Here is a 24404-nt window from a genome sequence, read left to right as displayed (position 1 = left end):
TAGTGTTCCTTAAGATGGAATGTGAGGTCTTCCCCCGCCTCTGTTTTAAAGGAGACATATAGAATATTCTAGAAGCATTTATTAAGCACATACTATATACTACATAGGAATTGAGGATTCAGAGAATGAGTAAGGCACAGTTCCTCTTCAAGGGTTTTACAGCCAGGTAAGGAGGACGGACGGACAGACACAGGGCAACATGCACGTTGCGGGAGGCCCAGGGATGGGGTGATGTAGGAGGCCAGGGAAGGCGGGCTGTGTGGGGGCAGGTCGGACTCACAGAAGGAGGCTGCTTTGGCAGATGTTTAAGGCAGCGCAGGATTTTATGAGGCAGATAGAGTGTTTTAAGCAGAGGGTAAAAGCCTGAGGTCAAATCCAGACTCAGGAAACAGCCTGGTGTGTGCGGAGAAGTGGCAATTCAACGCAAGACTGGCCTGGTGCTGGCCAGGATGGTGACCTGGGAGTTTTGAACTTCACCCTGGGGGCACTGGGAAGCCCTCGACCAAGGGTAGGTAGAACACTTGTGCAGGGAGACAATCCTGAGGTGGTAAATCAGCTTGATGGTGAGGGTGAGGGTCAGGGCCCAGGTGATACCCATGTTCCTTGCGTGGGAGTACTTGGCGTGAGGTCTCCTCGAGCAAGAGAGAGAGGATGCTGGGGGAGGGGCAGGGCCTAGGCGATTACACAGTGAATTCAGCTTTGAAATCTAAGTGACCATGAAACCTCTCGTGTGGATTAGAAGTTTTGTCCACTCCATCGGCCCAGCCTTCTTCTATCTGTGTGTCCGTACGTGTCTATGCTTACAGATGTTTCCATCTGCCTATTTTTCAGTCTCCACTTTTATCTGATGGTTTCCTCCTCTGATGATCTTTCTCCGACTTAATGACTTCACTGAGGGCTGCAAAAGGGTGTCATTGCTGTTGTTTTCTGGTATCATAGTTTCCTTCCCCAATCAGGGGTATTTGGCTGCCCTGAAATATGATATACATGAAATAGGCAGGATAAGTGTTTAATTCCTTCTTTGACTGGGACTGCAAAGTTTTAATTTTTTTTAATACGTTTTATTTATTTCTAGGAGAGAGAGAGAGAGAGAGACAGCATGAGCAGGGGAGGGTCAGAGAGAGAGGGAGACACAGACTCTGAAATAGGCTCCAGGCTCTGAGCTGGCAGTCAGCACAGAGCCCGATGCGGGGCTTGAACCCACGAACCGCGAGATCATGACCTAAGCGAAAGTCAGATGCTTAACTAAGCCACCCAGGTGCCGCAGTTTTAATTTTTTTTTAAACACATTTTTTTTTAATGTTTTATTTATTTCTAGGAGAGAGAGAGAGACAGCGTGAGCAGGGAAGGGTCAGAGAGAGAGGGAGTCACAGACCAAAACAGGCTCCAGGCTCTGAGCTGGCAGTCAGCACAGAGCCCGATGCGGGGCTTGAACCCACGAACCGCGAGATCATGACCTAAGCGAAAGTCAGACGCTTAACTAAGCCACCCAGGTGCCCCAGTTTTAATTTTTTTTTAAAGTCTGTTCATTTATTTCTGAAAGAGAGAGAGAGGCAGAGAGAGGGGGAGAGAGCATCCCAAGCAGGCTCCACACCACCCACCCAGAGCCTGACGTGGAGCTCGAACTCCCGAACCATGAGATCATAACCTGAGCCAAATAAAGAGTCGGCCACTTAATCGACTGAGCCACCCAGACGCCCCAGGACTAGAAATTTTTGATTCAACACTTAGATTATCTTAGACAAAATCGGAAAAGATGAAAAGACAGTTTTTCTTCTGTCATTAACACTGACAGGAAGATGCCCTGATCCACTTTCCAGCGTCCAGAGGGGACTGTCTTCAACAGACCCTTCCTCTGTCACAAAGCCCAGTGAGAAAATGGTGGGTTTATTATTTTTTAAATGTATAAGTATTTCTTAATTGTCTATAAAAGTTAGTTGTCTAATAAAAAAAAAAGTTGAGACACCTGTGTGTTTCAGTCAGTTGAGCATCTGACTCTTGATTTCGGCTCAGGTCACGATCTCAGGGTCATAGGATTGAGCCCCACGCCAGGCTCTGTGATGACAGCGAGGAGCCTGCTTGGGATTCTCTCTCTCCTTCTCTCTGTCTGCCCCTCCCCTGCTTGTGCACTCTCTCTCTCTTTCAAAATAAGGAAACATTTTTGGGGCGCCTGGGTGGCTCAGTCAGTTGAGCATCCAACTTTGGCTCAGGTCATGATCTTACGGTTTGTGAGTTTGAGCCCCACATTGGGCTCCCTGCTGTCAGCATGGAGCCCTCTTAAATCCTCTGTCCCCATCCCTTCTCTCTGCCCTTCCCTCACTTGTGCATTCTCTCTCAAAAACAATAAACACTAAAACAACAACAAGTAAACATTTTTTTAATTCACCGTTTTAACCGTTTCTAAGCGTACAGGTTATGTGCACAAAGCACAGTCATACTGTACCGCCACCACCATCAGTCCCGTCAGGTTTTTTCATCCTGTAAAACTGAAACTCTGTCCCTGTGAAATGCTACCGCCCCAGTTCCCAGAGAAGTCTGCTTTGTCGCTTTGTAAGGTGCTGCTGCTGGCACCCTGTCCTCACCCTGTGTTCTTGTTAACCTGTCTTCTGAAGCACTGAACAAGGCATTAAAATGGCCTTTCTAACAAGTGCACAGTTAACACATAAAATATGGAGCTGGAGTCTTTTTGCTGCTCTCTCGCCTATATCTTCAAGTTCCTTCTCCCTTTGACCTTCTGTCACTCCCTTCTGGGACACCTCAGCCTGGGGCAGTCTGCTCTGCCTCTCCTGACCCCCACACCCCCCAGGGCGAAGGCTCATCTGGGTTCTGGCAGCAACCGAGCATACAATAAAGCAGGTCCCATTCTTCTATCCATCAGCCTCCCCTACCTCCCACACACCTTTAAAGGACCCCGGAGAACCTTCTAGCAGGAACCCCTCTTGTTCCCTTCCGTCAAGACCAAGAGCCTTCCACCATTTTCATTCATCTGCCCCATCCTCCTATAAAACTGGAATCTTCTGTCATCCCTGTTCCCTGTGCTCTGGGCCGTCCTCTGGGTCACCAGGCACCAGCTCCCATGACTTGAACATCTGCATATCACCTTGTTTGAATCTCCCCAACTAAAAGAGAACACAGTTTGGAAAGAAGAGGGAAAGATGGCATCAGAGTAGGGGGACCCTAGGCTTGCCTCATCCCAGGAGCACAACTAGATAACTATCAAATATTCCCAAATACCCAGAAATCAACCTGAAGACTGGCAGAACAAACTCCACAACTAAAGGGAGAGAAAGGCCACATCAAAGAAGGTATGAGTGTGGAGATGTCGCTTGGGGGACAAACAGATCTCAGGTGCTAAGGAGGGGAGGGGGCCATGGAGAGAGGTGAGAGAGAGGAGCACACAGGGGAATGCACAAGGAGAATGTTCCCCAAAGCCATTGGCTTGGAAAACAAGAGGGGCTGAATTTCATGAGTTATTGCAACCAGCAGGGCTTGGCTGGGAGCTCAGAGGGCGCTGCGCTGCTCCTACAGAGAAGGCAGGCAAACAACCCTGGGGTCAGACAGCATGGAAACAGCAATCGGAAAAACACTTGGGGCACACGGTGGGGGAGATTATTTGCTCTTCTCAGAATGTGTCCCTGAGAGGTAGTTAGCGTTCATGGAGACACCTCTCTAGGGAACAAAGGGGCTGGCTGGCACCATTTCCCTCCCTTGCCCCTCAGCATAAACACACAGCCACCTGTGGGAAGCTCCACAGCACTCACACTGGCTGCCCAACTTGCTTACACCAATCCCCACTGGCTGGACACACCTTCTAAGCCAAGCTTGCCTCAGTCCAGCATGGTGGGCCCCGCCCCTGGAAGACCAGCACAAAACCCAGGCCCACACCATATCTCCTGACCAGAGAATTCTGCAGGGCCTCAGTTCTGGGAGGTGGTGTCAGGTCTCATGTCACAAGCGGACCAGAGCACATCTGGTTAAAACTCGCTATGTTCAGACCAGGGACCAAACACTGCCCACAGCAAGGACAGCCTGAAGAATAGAGCAGCCACAACACAACAGCGGAGCACACGCAGCACACACCCGAGACACTCCCCAATGCACCAGGCGCTAGACACTACATGATCTCTTCTTCATAAAGCCATTATTTCAGGAGCAAGAAATGTATCTGTCTTTTCTAACATGGAGAAGAAGGTAGAAACTTAGACAAAATGTCAAGACAGAGGAATTCATGCCAGATGAAAGAACAAGATAAGTTTGTGGCCAGAGATCTAAGTGACACAGATGTAAGTAACATGCCTGATGGAGAATTTAAAGTAACAATCATAAGGATACTCACTGGGCTTGAGAAAAGAAAACATCAGTGAGACCTGTACTACAGAGATAGAAGACCTAAAAAAAAAAGAATCAATCAGCAATGAAGAGTGCAAAACAGGAGATTGGGAACAGACTGGATGCAATGGACAGCAGGCTGGAAGAAGCAGAGGAATGAATTAGTGACCTAGAAGGCAGAATAATAGAAAATAATGGAGCTTAACAAAAGAGAGAAAGAAGAATTCTGGATCATGGAAATAGACTTAAGGGAACTCAGTGACTCCATCAAACATAATAACATTTGTTTCATAGTAGTACCAGAAGAAGAGAGGGAAAGAGGGAAAGGGGGGCAGAAAATTTATTTGAAGAAATAATAGCTGAAAACTGTCCTAATCTGGGGAAGGATTAGACATCCAGATCCAAGAGGCACAGAGAACTCCCATCAGAACCAGCAAAAGCTGACCAAACATATTGTAATTAGACTGGCAATATAGTGATCAGGAGAACACAGGTCAGAACTGCACACGTCTGGGGCGCCTGGGTGGCTCAGTCAATTGAGGGTCTGACTTCGGCTCAGGTCACGATCTTGCAGTTCTTGCGTCCGAAACCTGCATCAGGCTCTCTGCTGTCCAGAGCAGAACCTGCTTCGGATTCTGCCCGCCCCCTCTCTGCACCTCCCTGGCTCATACTTGCTCTCTCTTGAAAGTAAATAAAACATAAAAGTTACAGGCAGATTTTTGACTGTGGGCGTGGAGGGGTGGGTACCCCTAATCCCCCCCATATTGTACAGAATCTACCGTACTTCCCACTTTGCTAGGTTTGTCGAACTCAGCAAATAAAAATACAGGATTCCCAGGTAAATTTGGATTTCAGATAAATAACAGATAATTTTTATTAACAGCATGACCCAAATGTTGCCTAGGGCACATTATACTGAGAAATTGTTGTTATTTATCTGAAGTTCAGATTTAACTGGGCATCCCGTGTTTATGTGATGCCCAACCCAGAGACGGCGGGCAGCCATCACGTCTCACGTCATCTCCTTCCTTCCGCTGTCTGACTCTTGAAAAGTGTGGGTACATCTGCTGTCACTCCCCATGCCTGCCTTCATCCCATGGCTTGGCTTTCAGGGTTACCACGCCCCTGAAAGGCCTTCCACTAAGGTGACTGCTTTGTTGCTAAACCCAAGGTATGTTTTATTGTCACCTCCTGGCCTCTTGGTGACTTTGGCCCTCCTGACTCTGCTCTCATCCACCGGATCTGGGGACCCTGCCCTGCTTCTCTGCGAGGCCACTTTTTCCCTGTCCCTCTCACCCACCAGGAACTCGGCCCTCTGCCGGACACCCCCAGGGTCTGAGCTGACACTGGACCAGCTCCTTGCCTCTCTGTGACCCCACCCCCACCCCGCCCAGCTCGTCCTTCAGGGCCTGGGCTCTGCCTGTGCGCCATTCCCCCAGCTGCCACCCCGACAGGCTCACCCCAACTCCTGCAGGAGCCCCCTCATCTGGCTTGGAGATGAAGGACCCGCTGCTCACCTGAGGTCTTTGAGTCTTGACTCTCGTGAATCCATTGTCCTTACTGGAATCAGGGAGATCTTTCCCAGCTGCGTATCTGATCCGATCCCTTCCCTGGCTCCACAGTCAGTGTCTAGTTTCAAGTCCAAGCTTCTTCACGGAGCCTGTGAAATCTGGGTTTCTGGTCCCTGCTGGCCTTGCAGCTTCCTTCATCTGCCCTGTGTCTCCAGCCCCCGCCCNAACAGCGGTCTCCCTACAAGGCTGGGCGTGCCAGGCGGCCAGCGCTCCTACTACCTACTTGCACAGTGGTATTCCCGGCACACAGTGGGTCCCGGTGACGTAGCATCCTTCTCGGGTTGTACTCGTCAGCCCCCCTGGACCCAAAGCTCTCAGGTGGGCAGTGGGTCCTTTATCTCTGTGCCTCGCCTGGCACCCGGTGCAGGCCCCAGAGGGATGCTAGTTCCGTGAAGGGGTTATTTGTATTTCAGAGTCCGCCCCTTCAACGGCTTCATTAGAATCAGCCTGTTCATGGCCCGCCTGGGGGGCTCAGTCCATTAAGCATTCAACTTCGGCTCAGGTGATGATCACCCGGTTCCTGAGTTCAAGCCCAGCCCCGGGCTCTGTGTTGACAGCTTAGAACCTGGAGCCTCAATTCTATGTCTCTCTCCCTCTCTGCCCCTCCCCTGCTTGCACTCTGTCTGTCTGTCTCTCTCTAAAATAAATAAATATTTAAAAAAAAAAAAGAATCAGCCTGTTCAATGACTTTGCAAAGGACATATTTGAAAGACTTCAATGACAATGAATTCTAAACAGCTGTCAGAATCAATACTGGTATAAAAAACAGCATTCATTTTCATGTGACTAAAATGTCGGTCGCTGGGAGCAAGAAATCCCAGATTCTAAATCCTTCACATACCTTGGCACTAAAGTCTTCCATGGGTCACAAAGAGGGACGTGTTTTTTCATTATTAGCCTTTACAATTTCATGTTGCAATAGGAATATGAAGTTTTTTAAAAGATAAGCTTTAAAAGAAAATAAGATAAAAGATAAGCTTTTTTTTCTTAGATACTCTTTTTTTCGGTGAAAATGATGTGTTTTATTATAGAATCTTTTTAAAACATCAATAATGACCAATATTCTCACCCCCACCCCACAGACCACATATAACGCACCAGAGCTGAGGTCCATGCGTACATTCCACCCACAGATGGAAAGGTCTGCTCTCCCCAGAAGGGAGACAATCACTTTAGCAGCCATGTGCCCCTCATATCAAAAGTTTCCATCAGAACGACACCTTCTACCAGAGAAAAAAATAGAAATTTGTTTCAGAAGTAGCCTAAGCTTGTTTTCAAGCATTTAGAAACCTGTTTCCAACGCGCACATCCCTAAGTATGCTCATTTATTTTTGTTTAAATGTACACTCCTTTCTATTAAACTTAACTCTTGGATTCCTAAATTAACCCCCAAAGGGGATCATATTATTCTGCTTTGATTTCCTTTCTTTGTTAACTGCCGTTTAAGGAAAAAATGACTCATTCTCCAAGTTGCCGTGGCTTTCATTTTTAAGTTTTACACTTTTTGTCAAAATCTACTATGTTAAAAGTATCATGCAGTCCATGTAGTAAACACAGCCTCTGTCAGCGAGGCATACTAAACTGTGGATTTTCCACATTTCTAATCTGGATCAGAGGGATTTAGTTGAGCTATGGAGGGTGACCCATGATGGAAGCCACTACCAATCCCTTTGAGCATGTGGATAACAGCCAAGAGAAAATGACACATCGAAGGGAATAGAAGCCATATGACAATTTATACCCTTGTTTATATTTATNTGTCTCTCTCTCTCTCTCAAAAATAAATAAGCATTAAAAATTAAAACAATTTTTTTAAACATTCATTTATTTTTGAGAGACAGAGGGAGATAGAGCATGAGTTGGGGAGGAGCAGAGAGAGAGGGAGACACAGAATCCGAAGCAGGCTCCAGGCTCTGAGCTGTCAGCACAGAGCCCGATGTGGCACTTGAACTCACAAACTGCAAGATCATGACCTGAGCCAAAGTCGGATGCTTCACTGACTGAATGACCCATTTTTTTTAAATAACACACTTTTTTCTGAACACATATAAGTATATCATCCACCAAAGTAGTTTTAAAAATGCATCCTTTAAAGAAGAAAGGAAAGCAGGAATACCTAGTATGACATTAAATTTCCTTCGGACGGTAATTTTCTTGGAATGTGGCTGAAGTTCAGATCTGAATCAAAGATGATAGAACCTGGCTGAGTCGTCAGCAATTATTTTTTCTCCCCCAAGAAAAGTCATTTGGAAAAATTCGACATGCATTCATGATTTAAAAATAAATGTCTGCACAAACCAGGAGCAGAGGGAACTTAACCTGACCAATCACGTTTATCAAAAAATCCCCTGAAAATATCCCCTCTAGATAAGAATGAAAAGACTGTTACTTTGTACTGCAGGACCAGCATTAAGCCAAGCGGAAAAGACATAGAAGACAAAGGACTAGAAAAGGAAGAAAGTATTATTATAGTAAATAACACAATTGTCTATACAGAAAACCCCCAAAATCCACATACGCACTATCAGAAATAGAGGTTTATGGGGCACCTGGGTGGCTCAGTGGGTTGAGTGTCTGGCTCAGGTCATGATTTCACAGTTGTGAGATTGAGCTTGGTGCCAGGCTCCAGGCTCAGCGAGGACTCTCTCTCTCTCTTTCTCTCTCTCTCTCTTTCTCTCTCTCTCTCTGCCTCTCCCCTGCTCGAGCTCCCTCTCTCAAAATAAATAAATCTTTTTAAAAAAGAAGGTTTAGCAAGGAGGCTGGCTATAAACTAATATAAACAAATCAATTATATCTTTATACTCCAGCAATAAACAAAACCATCTAAAAAGTAAACCTATGGGGCAGCTGGCTGGCTCAGTTGGTAAAGCATGCAACTCTCAATCTCCAGGTTTTGAGTTTGAGCCCCTTGTTGGCATGGAGACTATTTAAAAATAATAACAAATAAAAATATAATTATGGGGGCACCCGGGTGGCTCAGCTGGTTAAGTGCCTGACTCTTGGTTTCGGCTTGGCTCATGATTTCACAGTTCATGTGTTCGAGCCCTGCCTCGGGCTTTGTGCTGACAGTGCAGAGCCTGCTTGGGATTCTCTCTCTCTCTCTCTCTCTCTCTGCTCCTACCTGCTCTCGGTCTCTCACTCTCCCAAAATAAATAAAGTTTTATTACAATAAATACAATAAAATTATAAAATAAGAAGCAAATACATAAAATTATAAAATAAGAAGGTGCCTAGGAATAAATATAATAAAAGATGTACAAGCAAAGTTTCTGGAGAAACTTTATAAAATTTTGTGGGACATGAAATTAAATACTTGTCTTACCAAGGATCAAGAGTTTTTATAAAGCTACTGTAAGCAAGGGACAGAGTCCTTGACCAAAGGAACCGAGCAGAGGGCTCAGGAACAGATCCATGGATACAGAAAACTTGGAGAAGGGCCGAGGAGGTAGTGCAGATCCATGGGGAAAAGACGGAGTGTGGAATGACGCCAGGTCTAACGTCTGTCTGCTAGAACTCAAAATTGGATCATCACTTCACAGCCCATGCCATGATCAGTTCTTGACAGATTACACTTAAAACTTTCCGAACATAAGGTGTGGCAGTATCTTTCTGATATTGAGGCACTGAAGGGTTTCTTTTATCAAGAAACAAAAATGTGTTCACTATGTAAGAAAAGAGTTGTAAATGTAACCAAATTAGAGCAAGAACATTTTTGCTGATTACTGGAAAGACAGAAAGCCACAATGAAAAAGAGAGGAAAAAAATTACGAACAAAGCAGATATTTATAATACATACTAGTGACCAAGGATTATTATCTAGAATATATGAAGAACTACGAACCAATAAGGAAAAACAACCAAGTTTTTAGAAATGAGCAAAAAACATGAACAAGTATATCACAAAAAGAAACACAAATGATATAAAAACACGTGACGGGATGCTCATTAGTAATTCAGGAAATGCAAAATAAGACCGCGGTAAGATTGTCCTCTTAAACCCACTAGATGGACAAAATCAAGAGTCTGCCTATCCCAGAGAGTAGCAAGGATGGGATTGGGTGGGGCTGACAAGACCATGCCTTAGAACTACTGTTCTGAGAAGCCGTGAGCGCAGCAGCTGAAGTGTATTGTTCAGACATATTTTCTGGTCCTTCCTGCGCAAATGTTATGCTTTCTGCCCTGTTTGATGCACGGCTTCACCATTTGACTTGCTCTAAAGCTTAGACTCTAACCAACCAGCTCTGAGCAAAGTGGCATGTACCACTTTGCCCTGAGATGGCCAATGTTCCAAGTAGCAGCTCCTCCTCCACCTAAATCCGAGTGAAATAGTGTGGGACAGAGCCGCCACCAACCTGCCACAGCCATGTAATGATAGCAAGAAATGTTATCTGTTGTTTTGGCAAAGTCCATGAAGATTGTGTGCTGGGGAGGCAGGGAGCGACATGTGCTATTTCTGCATAACTTAGCTCATAAAGTTGAACATTCCAATGCTGAAGGTTCAGAAATTTCACTCTGAGGAAGTTTCCCCAGAGACCCTCTTCCACAAGACACACATTAAAAAACATTCATACCAACATTGCCTATAATTGCAAGAACAAAAACAAACAAAAAAAAACCTGGAAATGACTCAAATGTCTTTTGGCTCAGAATACATTGATAAATTATGGTATATTTGCAAAATTAGACAATCATTAAAATGAATGCATTCCAGTTACACACAATTACATGAGTGAATCTTATAAATAGAACTTTGAGTGATTAAAGCAAGTCACATACAGCACAATACCATTTTCATAAAGTCAAAAAACAAGCAAAACTAATGTAGTTTGGGGGTACATGAATATATGAGCAATGATTTAAAAACAAAAACAAAAACAAGGGAATGGATTGAATGGACGCTCCTGAGAGACGGTGCCTGGGGGTGAGGTGGGGAGTTTGGCAGAAGATGGGGGGGGGAAGCAACACAGAGGTGAATGCTCTGACCTTGACCCTGACCCTATCAAGGGTCAGATGTTAAATATTGTAGACTTTGTGGGCCCTACTGTCTCTTGTCACAACTCCTCAACTCTGCTGTTATAATGCAAAAGCCACCTGAGTGTGGCCAAGTGTTCCCATAAAACTTTATTTATGGACTCTGAAATTTGAATTTTATGTACTTTTGCGTGTCATGAGATACTAGTCTTATTTTGATTTGTTTTTCACTATTTAAACATGTAAATTTTAGCTCATAAGCCGTTCAAAGCCTCAGATTTGGTGGTTGGGGGTCTGGCAACTACTGCTGTGGGACCCTGGCTGGTCTGTGGGCTCATGGATGTTCATTCTAGAATGGTTCATTCCTACCTCTTTCATTGATTCATGTATCAAATATTATGTTTAATGTTTTTCAGAATTAAAAACACATATGCAAATTTTTTAATGGGCAAAACAGATGAAGGGGACTAAGAGACATAAACTTCTAGTTGTAAAATGAATAAGTCACAGAGATGACAAGTAGAGCACAGGGGGGACAGTCAATGATCCTGTGCTGACAGATGGGGACTACACTCGTGAGCACTGAGCGATGTACAGAAATGAGCCACTGTGTTATACACCTGAAACTAATATAACATTGCTCATCAATTATACTTCAATAATAAATTAGAAGGACGTTAAACAACAACAAAAGACCAAAACATAATTCCTGTCTCAAAGAAGAGAGTCACAAAGCAGAAGATTCTAGGGTAGAAGGGACCACAGATGTGCAAAGACATCCAAACTCTTTCCAAAACTCTACCTCAAGGTCTGAGATAGATAGCCCGTGACCTCAGTTTGGGCACTGTCATATTTCCCTCCTTGCATTAGTAGAGCCCATTGTGTCAAATATCTGAACGCAGGGAAAGTTTGATTGGGGGTATTTCCTGCATCTACGGCTTTTCTGAATATTAGCGCACATACATACATACATACAAAAAAAAAAAAACGGAAATTGATTTTGATTATCATTTTAGCTGGGCCATTGGCCTACATGATTTCATTTGCAGTATAATTCTCTCTCTTTGGGATTAAAAAAAAAAACAGCTCAAACCTATTAAACATTATCAAGAAAATGCCCTTTTACCACCACCAGCTTAGTCCCACACATCCCCTTCAAAGAGATACATTTTTAAAGGCCAACCTGTTAGCATTTTGAGAAAACTTGGAGAGGGGGGTAATCTTGAGTCTTATCTAGGATGGTGTTTTTTGATTTAGAAAGATGTGATAGTGGGATCACTCATGTTTCCATGTTGATTCTTCCAAGTTGGTTGCAGAGGCACTGTGGATTTTTGCTTCACAGTTCACACTCTCCTTCTTCTTCTTCTGGAAATCGGCAACTACAGGCATCTTCCTCTTGGGCTGTTTGTACTGGTCTCATAAACGCTGAAAAGTAATTTGAAAGCAGCTCATCTTTTGTTATTTGCTTTAACCATTAACAGCCCAGTTGTGTAAATCGGGGTCACGGGGCATCTCTAAGGATGGCCACCGTGCTCAGCTCTGATTTGAACAAGTTCATCGACAAGAAAAGTGATAGCACATAAGACCTTTTTCTCAGGATAATTTGCAATTTCTTTTTGCCAGTTACTCTTCTTGGTCCTGAACAATGATTGCGTTTATTTACTACGATGGCTTAAAAACTCGGGCATGAATCACGAGAGCATAAAATTAGTCATATCCCAAACGTAACTATAGTTTCAATCCAGCAGTACGCATTTGAGTCTTGAGTTGCTTAGATTACACGCTAGACACTTTCTTTTGGTTTTTGTTTGTTTGTTTGTTTTTTATTTATTTCTAGGAGAGAGAGAGAGACAGCATGAGCAGGGGAGGGTCAGAGAGAGAGGAGAGAGAGAGAGACACAGCGTGAGCAGGGGAGGGTCAGAGAGAGAGGGAGTCACAGACTCCGAAACAGGCTCCAGGCTCTGAGCTGGCAGTCAGCACAGAGCCCGACGCGAGGCTCGAACCCACAAACCGCGAGATCATGACCTAAGCGAAAGTCAGACGCTTAACCGACTAAGCCACCCAGGCGCCCCTAGACACTTTCTTTTGAAGAAAATGCTTAAGGCACCAAGATATTAGATTCTTCCACTACTTCCATCTCTTTGCAGTGAAGGAACTGATTTGTGCATTCGCTCCCAGGTTTCCTTTGACACGTTGGTGTGAAGTAATTTGTGTTACCTCCGAGCAACTCTGCATCTTAAGCAGATTTTTTAAAAATAGCGCAACAAAGCAAAACCACCTGCCTCAGTAATTACATGCTTCTTACTGTAAAAATTCACCGAAGGGAGTGATATCATGAGGCTGGCAACAGAGCTTGCCCCTTACTTTGCTTCCCCTTCACAAGAAGAACGACTAACAACTATTCAAGAACAAGACACCACTGACAGAATCCTAGGACGCAGGGGTGAGGCCAAAGCGTGCCTCACCTCCGCACCACAGAGACTAAGACAGACTGCATTCGAAGAGTAAGAGAAGCAACCCCCCCTGACCTCATTGCCTTTCCATCAGGCCAGCCCAGCACCACACAGAAAGGTTCTCCCCAAGCCTCTGGCTCCCCCAGTGCCAAAGAAAAGAGAACCCACAGGGGACCACCAGCCTCTCCCAGCACTTTGTGGGAGACCCTGTTCTGATCTCACGCAACTGCCGATGGCAGAGGAATCTTCAGGAATCTGAATGCGCAGAAAAGGGGGAGGAGCCTACGGCCACCTGCACGCAGATCTTAGCCAACGGAGTACGAATCTGCGAAGCCCAAGCAGCCATCCCAACTAGTAGCCTTGTTTATCTGCAGAGCCAAGTTGAGGCTCACCCTGAACAGGGAAGCTGACAGGGTGCAAATCTGCCTGATTCAGATCCTAGAGCAAGGGGTTTGGCCACCGGAGAAACTGGTTTGCCCGTGGCCAGGCAAGGAGCTGATCCACAGCTCCATCTGCTGTGGGGAATGCCTTCCAGCCCNTATCCGGCAAAAATACCTTCCAGGAATGAAGGGGAAATCAAGATACTCTCAGATGAAAAACTAAAAGAATTTGTCACCAGAAGTTCTAGCCAGCACAGTAAGTCAAGAAAAAGAAATAAAAGACTTACAGGCTGGAAAGGAAAAAATAAAACCATCTCTATTTGCAGATGACATTATGGTCCGTGTAAAATCCCAAGGAATTTACAAAAGGCTCCTACAACAAATAAATGAGTTCAACAAAATCACAGAATAGAAGATCAAGCTACGAAATCAACTGTATTCCAATATAGTAGCAATGAATGGGTGGAAACCAAAATTTAAGATACAATACCACTTGCAGTTGTTAAGAAAATGTAAATGCTAATGCCTAAAGGTAACAAAATATGTGCAGGATTTGTATGCTGAAAACCACAAAATGCCAATGAAAAATATAAAAGAGTATACACATAAACTGGAGAGATATATTTTGTTGCATTGGAATACTTTATCTAGCGAAGACATCAGTTCTCACCAAATTAATATACACGTCGAACACAATTGCTCTCAGAACCTGAGCTGACGTTTTTGTAGATACAGACAAGATTGTCCTAAAATTTACGCGGCAGTGAGAAGGAACTAGGACAGCCGAGGTGATTTTGGAAACGAAGAATAAAGTGGGAAGAATCCACCTACTCTTTACCTAAATTCAAAACTTGATTTATAGCTGCCGTAACCAAGACTGTGTGGTATTGGCAGAGCACAAATACACAGATCAGTGGAACAAAAGAGAAAAACCAGAAATAGCACCCACGCAAGTACCACCAACTGATTTTTGACCAAGTCACAAAAGCAATTCTGCGGAGGAAGGATAACGTTTTCAACAAATGACACTAGGGTAAATGGCCATCCACAGGCAAAACAAATAAATAAACAAACAAACAAATAACATTAAAAAAGAATCTTGATGTAAATCTTTCACACCTTATATAGCACTTGGCTAAAAATAAACTATGGATTTAAATGTAAAACATTTAGAAGATGACACAGGAGAAAATAAAAATCTTTGCGATCCAGGACTTGGTGAGGAGTTCTCAGACGTGACTCCATGAATGAAAATAAAAACAACTGGCAAACTGAACTTTATCAAACTTTTTCTCTAGGAGCTCCTGGCTGGCTCAGAGAGTGGAGCGAGCGACTCTTGACCTCAGGGTTGTGAGTTTGAGCCCCACGCTGGGTGTAGATTCCTTAAAAATAAAATCTTAAAAAAATAAAAATAAAATAAGACCTTTTTCTCTGTTGAAGACCCCATGAAGAGGAAGAAACAGCGAGCTGCACAGTGGGTAGAAACAGTCATGAACCACACACCTGACGAAGAACTCATCGAGAAGATACGAAGAACTCTCAAATGTCAACAGTAAGACAGACAAACAAAAATCCAATCAGAAGACAGACCAAAGGCATGAAGGAACCCTTTGCTGAGGAAAATACACAGATGGAAAGTAAGTACATGAAAAGATGTTTGTTCGATCCTTAGGGGAAGGCAATTGAAGACCAAAGTGAGCGACCACCATATGTCTCTTAGAACAGCTGGATAAGAAACTGCGGCCGTACAAAGTGCTCAAAGGGATGAGGAGAAATGATTGCGCATACACCGCTGGCGCGATGTCAAATGGTCCGACTCCTCCGGAAAATAGTTCAGCAGTTTCTTAAAACAACAAACATACGCCTACTGTATGACCCAGAAATCGCACTCCTGGGCATTTATGTTCGAGATATGAAAATGTAAGTCCACGTGTAACCTGTACGTGATTATTCACAAAGACTTTACATGCAATAGTCAAAACTAGAAACAACCAAAATGTCTCTCAGTGGGTGAATGGTCAAATAAACTGAGGTTCAGTGATACCACAGAATGCTAGTCGATGTTAAAAAAAAAAAATAAAATAAAGAGCCCACTGTTGAAGCACATTATGCCTCAGGATCTCAGTGACATTAGCCTGAGTGAAAAAAAGCCATCCTGAACAGGTCACATGCTTAGAATCCATTTATTATATCGCATGCCTCGATTTATGTAACAGTCTTAGAGTGATGAGTGTGCGGTGGGAAATAGACTCGTGGCTGCTAGGAGTGGGGAGCAGGGGGAGGAAGTGGGTGTGACTGCAGGGGACGAGGGCAGGGATCCCGGGGGGGAGGGGACGGTCCTGTGTTGACTATGCCAGACTTTATGCCAGTCTACACATGTGATCAAATGACAGACAGCTGCACACACACATGTCAATGTCGACGGGCTGTTTGTGACACTGTGCTGTAGTTACAGGGGACGGAGCCCCGTGAGTGGCACATGAGACTTTCCTGTACTGTCTTTACAGCTTCCCGTAAGCCTGTAATTATTTCAAAATAGAAACTTTGTGCAAATAACCTAAAACCTTAAAAAAATGGATTACAGTTCATTGCAAGTCACGAATTCCCCATCACTACTCTCCCAAACCATTCTTACAAAGAACTTCATTGCAGTTGGGGGTGAAGGTGGGAAGGACAAATCTTTAAATCGGAGGTTTTGGTGAGAGCTGAGGGGGACAACCCTCTGTTTTCCTGTGCACTGTAGGATTTTAGCAGCATCTCTGACTCCATTCACTAGGTGCCCTCCACCCCGGCAAGGCTGCGACCGGCAAAACTGTCTCCAGACCTTGCCAAATGTCCTCTTCGGTGCAAAACTGCCCCTGCTTGGTAACCACTGGGCTATACTAACCGAAATAAGAAACTTTTCCAGTCTGCTGTAAAAACCCCTGCCTCAAAAGAGCCCATAACAGATACATTTGTATTGGTCTTACGTTGTTTGAATAAATACAGGAGTTTCTTTCTGCCATGTTTAACAATAGAGAAACGGAGAGCCAGAATGAACACGAGGAACAGCACGGCAACTGACATCAGTGCGAGGAAGAAGATGATGATCTGGGAGGTATGACCTTCAAAAAGAGCAAAAGGAGAAATGCATGCAGATATACAGTTTTGCAAATATCCTTACATTTACGCAAGCAAAGAGAAGTGGTACCTTGGACAGCTCGAACCAGCTAACCTGATCAATCTGCCTGTCTCTGAGAAACCTCTTTTCTAGAGGCCCACACAAATTCAGTGGTTTGGCTTCTCGAGAATATAGAAAACACGGGACGCTATAACCGCCTTTATTTGGCATTATCAAAGGTGAGGTACTTGTCTGGGTCAAGTCTCCCCTTGCTCTGCTTACTAATATGTGTCTCAAGCTGCCCCGCAAACACTTGAAGAAAATTGGGGGCCTCTTGATGCTTGGATAAAAGACGGAAGGCCTACAGGAGGTGCCTCTTGTAGGCAGAGATGTGAGACATCATGGCGTTGGGGCGACGTACATTCTGATCAGAATAGCCGTAATACATCCACTCGGACAGAATAGCAATGGGCCCGCTACCTGGATCTCTTGCGGGCACAGGGATGGTGGCAGAGGTCGTGCCCGGAGAGAAGTCGGCCAGAGCCGGTCCACACACCACGTCACTTTCCTTGGTCCCGTTCACACGTACAGACTTGCCATCCAATGAGCAGCTTAGACGGTCCGATGAAAAGAGTTCAGATCATTAATTTAGGTGCAGATCATTCTATTTAAAAATGCAGTTTCCGTCCAGTAAAGCAGCCTAGTGGCAAAGCTGTGTGGATCCGGGTTCATAAAGATATTATGGAAAATGCCCACTTGACTGGCTGGCTTCCTCCAGCTTTTACGGTTCTCCGCAGTGCATCTTGTTCTACACACCTAACTGGATGCTTCTTTCTGCCCAGGCCGCAGAGCCTGCCTTGTCCTGTGACAGCTTGGTTCAGACTGTTCGGACTGGTTAGTCTCTCACCCTCAATTTCTTTTGATTTTTAAAAACATTTTTAATGTTTGTTTATTTTTGAGAGAGAGACAGATGGAGCATGATCGGGGAGGGGCAGAGACAGAGAGGGAGACACAGAATCCAAAGCAGGTGATGATGATAGCTACCATTTATTGGGATGTGTAGTCCTGGGTTCATAAAGTCCACCCCATAAAAGTGTGTCCTTGGGACATTCATTTGCTCTTCACAACAGTCCTGGAAGCATGTATTCCTTATTTTGCAGATGAGAAAACTAAGGCTTAGTGAGATTTTCTAACTTGCCCAAGGTCATTCTGCAAAGGGACAGACCCTGGGCTCAAACCCTAGTCTGTCTGACGCCAGCACGTCCTAGGGTTAGGAACTCCTAATCCTTATGCTAAGTTGTCTGTCCTTCATATATGTCAGACATGGTTAAATGCACTTAAGAAACTGAGGGTGAGATGGGGCGCCTGGGTGGCTCAGTCAGGTAAGTGCCTGACTTGGGCTCAGGTCGTGATCTTGCGGTCTGTGGCNAAAATGTTTTTAAAAATCAAAAGAAATTGAGGGTGAGAGACTAACCAGTCCGAACAGTCTGAACCAAGCTGTCACAGGACAAGGCAGGCTCTGCGGCCTGGGCAGAAAGAAGCATCCAGTTAGGTGTGTAGAACAGGATGAACTGCGGAGAACCGTAAAAGCTGGAGGAAGCCAGCCAGTCAAGTGGGCATTTTCCATAATATCTTTATGAACCCGGATCCACACAGCTTTGCCACTAGGCTGCTTTACTGGATGGAAACTGTATTTTTAAATAGAATCATCATCATCACCACCATCATCATAACCATCATCATCACCATCACCATCACCATCACCATCATCATCATCACCATCATCATCATCATCATCGTCCTTATGTCTTTTCCCTTTCTCTTTCCCTAATGTAAACCCACTCATTCTCCAAACCCCAGTTCAAGCCCACTTTCCATACAGACTCACTGTCTTCTCTGAACTATTTTGTGTCATAAGACCTTAAAAAAAAACCTTTCTAATCTGTATGAACCAATGTTTTTGTAAAACCTAAGAATGTAAATGTAAAATAATAATCACAATGATGTTCTAGGAAGGCCCTGTGAGTGACTCAATCGGTTAGGCATCCAACTCTTAATCTCAGCTCAGGTCTTGATCTCAGGGTTGAGTTAAAGCCTCATGTTGGGCTCTGCACTGGGTGTGAAGCCTACTTAAAAAGTAAAAAGTAAAAAAAAAAAAGATTTTCTAGTAAGGGAATCAAATGAAGAAAGAACAAAGGCATACAAAATACAAGACCTCAATTTTTATTAGGTGACCCTGCCAATTAGCTCAAAAGTTTCTAAATGCTTATTCTTTTTTTTTTTTTTAAATTTTTAATGTTTTATTTATTTCTGAAAGAGAGACAGCATGAGCAGGGGAAGGTCAGAGAGAGAGGGAGACACAGAATCCGAAACAGGCTCCAGGCTCTGAGCTGTCAGCACAGAGCCCAACGTGGGGCTCGAACCCACGAACTGTGAGATCACAACCCAAGCCGAAGTCGTAGGCTCAATCAACTGAGCCACCCAGGTGCCCCTCTAAATGCTTATTCTTAATGTGTGTAGTGTTCTTGCCATGGACAGACAACTGTTTGTAGGCCAGCACCTGTCCACGGACCACACTTTGAGGAGCTCTGGTCCTGATCGCACAAGGCAATAAGCATATTCTCATATATGCTGTTGGCTGTTTTACCTGTGATGGTCGTGTTTGTCCAGGTAGATATTATGTTTTTGAGGGTAGGAGATATACCCTTTCCCCTTCCTGCACAAGTCTCAGTGCTGGCAGTGGACCCTTGGAGATGGGCTGATCCACGAAGAAAGATTAAGAGGCAGCAAAGAGATTTGAAGGAAACAGAACAGAGCTGCTGGGGCTGAGGGACTGATAGTATCAGAATTCTAACAACTCTGAGCTAACTGCTCCAGGCATCGCTTCTGGAGAAAATGCCCACTTTGTTCATCAAATCACTATGACCTCATACTGTTCCCACGCTGCCTATTCCTATGTCCTCTTATGCCCATACCTGATAGATTTTTTAAGTAGACTCCGAGCCCACGTGGGACTTGAACTCACATCCCTGAGATCAGGAGTCACACAGCCACCGACTGAGCTAGCCAGGCACCCCAGTGTAGTTGGTAGATTTTTAAAAGCTTCAATGAAAACATTCTTTGTCTTTAAAAAGGTTAACCTGGGGCGCCTGGGTGGCACAGTGGGTTAAGTGTCTGACTCTGGCTCAGGTCACGATCTCACAGTCCATGGGTTCGAGCCCCGCACTGGGCTCTGTGCTGACAGCTCAGAGCCTGGAGCCTGCTTCAGATTCTGTGTCTCCCTCTCTCTCTGCCCCTCCCTCACTTGCTCTCTGTCTCTCAAAATAAAAAAAAATAAAGACATAAAAAATTTAATTAATTAAAAGGTTAACCCAGATTCTTTATTTTGAAAACAAAAGGAAATTATACATACTTTTTCCAGGGCCGACAGATCCCATGTTTCTGATCATTAAATGTCCCAAAGCAGCAGTCCTTACAACCTTGAATAAAAATTAAAGCAACAATAAGAAAGGGTATATTTTCCTGATTTTATAGCTCTTTCTGTGATGAACATAATACTAATGTAATTAATTTAATACAGTCTACACAGATATTTCAACAATGCTCCTGGAAACAAAACCCCAAGATGATTAAAGTTTTCATTCTAGTTGTACGTAGAGGATTGTATATATATGTAGAGACTGTATGAAAATACATGATCCTGGTGAATAACAAGCGTTGTGATTTCAAGTTTTTTCCGTTGATTGAAAAATTATTTTGGAAACATCACAGACTTGACTCAGTGGTTTACTGTGTGTTACTTTAAGGTTCTACTAATCTATGTTCTACTTTATATGCAAAGGACCAAGATCTAAACCAATGACCTACATCTAGAGAACAGACTTGCACTAGATTGAATTACAGAACTTACCCTCTTTGGTTAATTCTTGACCTTGTTTACAGTCCTGCTCACATATGGTACATCTCTCCCCCAAGCAGTGGAATCCTGAGATGCACTCACACTCTGCATTGCTGGTGGGGGAACACACTTTCCTGGTCCTAAAAACACCTACAGAGTTTCCCAGTGTTACATTACGCTTGACTTCCGAACTCAGGAAGAAAATTTATGTTCTATGATTTAAACACACACACACACACACACACACACACACACCATGCTCAAAAACAAACAAACCCAAAATACAAAAAACAAAATAAACAAAAAACAGACCCATGCTCACTCTACTTAAAGTATAAAGTTTCTTTTTAAATCTCTGTAGAAGACAGTTTTACATCATCCTCATTAAAAGCTTCTCTCTTGTCAAATGTGTGTTTCCTCTAATATTTAAAAGCTCAACTCACAAATTACTGCTCTTACAGTGAATTAGTTTACTGGACTTGCCTTTTGACAAAGGAACCAGAATATTTAACACTTAACACATTCCATCAAGATCAAAACACTAGGGAATAAGAACTTGTCTCCCCGACAAAGGTCCAGGTAAACAATACATCTATAAAAATTTCTAAATGTTTTTATTTTCAAGAGAGAGAAAGAGAGGAGAGAGAGAGAGAGAAAGAGAGAGAGAAAGAGAGGAGAGAGAGAGAGAGAGAGGAGAGAGAGAGAGAGACAGAGTGTGAGTGGAGGAGGGGCAGAGAGAAAGGGAGAGACACAGAATCTCAAGCAGGTTCCAGGCTCCAAGCTGTCAGCACAGAGCCTGATACGGGGCTCGAACTCACAAACCGTGAGATCATGACCTGAGCTGAAGTCGAACTCGCAACCGGCTGAGCCACCTAGGCACCCCATACATCTTTTAAATCATACCTTCACACTGCCTGCATATGTCACAGGCCCTTTGTCCACTGGTGCTGGAGAAACTATTTGAAGGGCAAGGAATGCAGATCTGATTCTTGTTTTCCCCACAGAAAGTACCTAGGAAGGTAGATAATAGCTGTACGTTTGACAATGGACAGTCGTCACCCAATGTATTATGAAGTTGACAAGAAAACTAACATGTGAAACAATGATCCGTTTCTAGGTGGTGCAGTGATACACTTTTCTTTTGATGGACTTTTTAGAACTGCAAGATTGCCCGTAGCATAGTATTGCAAAAAATAAACCAACAGGAAGAAAAAAGTTTCCTTTGTTAAGTTCGCCCAGCTGAAATATAGCATCCAAGAAATATTTGTCAATGAATGAATACAACGTCCTTGAAACAGAGCTCTTTTTATTTTTTTCCTGAGAGAGAGTGACAGCGTGAGCAGGGGAGGGTCAGAGAGAGAGGGAGATACAGAATCTGAAGCAGGCTCCAGGCTCTGAGCTAGCTGTGAGCACAGAGCCCGACGCAGGGCTCGAACCCACAAACCGTGAGATCATGACCTGAGCCGAAGTCGGACGCTTAACTGACTGAACCACCCAGGTGCCCCAAAACAGAGCTCATTAACCCTGACCACTAAACTAACTGAGCCATGTGTTCCACAGAATAGATCAAATACCCATGTTAATTTGCTTCTTACCAGGTGGGCATTTGCTACAGGCATCCTGCACTGATCTTGTCCTCTCAAAATTCACGACCAACAACACGGTAGCCACAATGTTGTAATAGCCACTGCCCATGATGAAATCTTGCATAGGTATGACACAAGCAAGGCAGATTCCAGAAGGATTTTAATCAAAGTAGCTGGTTTCACAAATACCACTCTGCAAAAGGTAAACAAAATTTCAAGAATGAAGTGGTTTCTCCTTTTAAAAATTTGTCTACGTTTGGGCCATCACCTCTGCAATTCCTCAAGACTGTAACTTGGGGCTTCTCAGAAACAATCGTTGATGGAATATTATGGAAAAGGTGGCGAATTCATAGACGCTTCTATGATAAGACAGGCATGACTACACACACAGCTTCACGCAGGTTCACCAAGTCTAAGAGTGCACTTTCCAACATGTTTTGCCAAAATGCAGAAATAACAATAGCAAGAACTTTTGGGGACTTTCATAGACATTTAGCATTGCCATCCAGATTTCAACAATGCCAGCTGCTTGCTGCCTCTGAGGCAGAGCTCTTAAAATGACAATCTGTTGACAATCTGCAGTTCAGCTCGGTGGGGAGATATCTCATTATTACTCTTCTCCCTTTGTCAGAACAATGCGTGAAAATCTCAACACCTGATCACTAAAACGTTGAAGCGCCTCTCTGCTCAACTCATTATCCCATTTTCTTAACAGACACATATTTGTCCATTTTGAGATTCGAAGCTCGCAGAGTAACAAAGCTAAGAAGAAATCTCCTTGGGCCAGGTTCTTGGTCTTTATTTAATAGGCTAAGGAATAAAAGTTATTAGAAGTTGGAAGGGAAGCGTTTAGACCTGGAGAAACAGAATAAAACTTCTATCCTCACCCCGATTCCATTCCCCCCGACCGCCCCAAATGGACAAACCTTGAGATCTCAGGGCTGGTGAAGAACTTTCCACTCCTCGATTTTCAGAGCAGTGAGGTTCTGTCGCTCAAGAAAGGCTGCAGGTCAAACACAGGAGTTTGGTGACTCAGAAGGGGGCGGGGCCTCGTGGGAAATCCCCACCACAACTCTGTGAGGTTGTTCATTTGATATTTGCTGACCCCAAAATCCCCTAGAGCCCCCGTCCCCACTTGATAATGGCACTTCGAACCATTTCTTGGAAGCAGCTCTCTATTGTTAGGATATCTCTCTGATGACTTTGGGAAAAGGGTTTTATCAGATTTTAAAAGACTCTTTCATGTCAAAAGCTTTAATGGATCCTTAACATATTTGAGGTATTGGGGATGAAGCCCACCTCTTAAATAGATGTCGGCACTTTTGCCATACCCTACCTCTTGCCTGTATACTAATAATGATTCTATAGCTATAACTCATTGAGTGCGCTGATGTACCAGGCATCACATAAGCACTTTAATGAATACTATCCTCAGAAGAACCCCAGGAGTTAATATCATCATTACTATTAGAACAGCATTATGCAAATGAGCCTATGAGTCTAGCCAATCAGCAGGACGGGGAGTCAGGATTAGAACCCAGGTCCGCCTGATTCCATTCTACTGTGCTCCTTGCAATGCGTGAGAGACATGGGAAGAAGGAGGAAGAAATAGCACGGAATTTATATGGCAGATGCCTTTGGGTAAAGTTGAGACCTATGAGGGTTTTTTGGAAAACCATTATTTAATTTTTTGTTTTCAAAAAGGAAGAAGAAGAGGAAGAGGGGAGCAGGGAAGGAAAGGTAGAGGGGGTGGTAAGGTGGGAGGAAGGGGAGGAAGGTGCTCTTGAGATACTAAGATGAACCTGTCCAGTACTGAGAGGCTACGGGCACCCAGGAAGACAACCGAGGGAACTATCTAGCAAGAGTGGTTTCAACTAAAACAGATGGTTTTCTATTGGGATCCAAACAGAAAAGAACTGTTTCCCCTGAGGAGAAGTGGGGGTTTGGTATCAAATTGTATGAAGAGAGGGGAGGAGGGAGCCAATGTTTATTGAACACTTGCTGTGTGCTAAGCACTTTACATGTTTCCACGATTCCCATCATATTACCATGCTCCTCCTTGGAAACTTCCAGTGGCTCCCTGTTTTCCACAAAAAAAAAAAAAAAAAAAAAAAAA

At 44.1% G+C, this 24404-nt stretch overlaps 1 protein-coding gene and 1 long non-coding RNA gene across 2 annotated transcripts in view; one reads left to right on the top strand and one right to left on the bottom strand.

Moving 5' to 3' along the window:
- LOC144231410 (uncharacterized) overlaps nt 1-24404 on the top strand; it is a 35920-nt gene that overhangs the window by 5591 nt on the left and 5925 nt on the right. The gene's annotated exons all lie outside the window — the stretch shown is intronic.
- TNFRSF9 (TNF receptor superfamily member 9) lies at nt 10550-23297 on the bottom strand. The gene is made up of 8 exons (XM_077763862.1): nt 23215-23297; nt 22298-22481; nt 21606-21713; nt 20715-20852; nt 20217-20283; nt 17285-17415; nt 16674-16808; nt 10550-12296 (listed from the first exon to the last, which is right to left on the bottom strand). Exons 2-8 carry the CDS (start codon nt 22410-22412, stop codon nt 12208-12210), a joined length of 783 nt encoding a protein of 260 aa, XP_077619988.1. The 5' UTR covers nt 22413-22481; nt 23215-23297; the 3' UTR covers nt 10550-12207.

This window comes from Crocuta crocuta, unplaced genomic scaffold (genome assembly GCF_008692635.1).
Source record: "Crocuta crocuta isolate KB4526 unplaced genomic scaffold, BGI_CrCroc_1.0 scaffold13, whole genome shotgun sequence".
NCBI classification, from domain to species: Eukaryota; Metazoa; Chordata; class Mammalia; order Carnivora; family Hyaenidae; genus Crocuta; species Crocuta crocuta.
The sequence above is the reverse complement of the archived record's forward strand: the minus strand, read 5'-3'. Positions and strand labels throughout refer to the sequence as shown.

Bases quoted from the DNA above. Each gene is read 5' to 3' on its own strand.
- TNFRSF9 (XM_077763862.1), bottom strand. From the start codon at position 22,412: ATGCAAGATTTCATCATGGGCAGTGGCTATTACAACATTGTGGCTACC. The intron at 20,284-20,714 runs GTAAGTTCTGTA...TTTTTATTCAAG, and splicing joins TCAAGAATTAACCAAAGAGG to GTTGTAAGGACTGCTGCTTT. The intron at 17,416-20,216 runs GTATGTATAATT...GGACCGTCTAAG, and splicing joins ATCTGTCGGCCCTGGAAAAA to CTGCTCATTGGATGGCAAGT.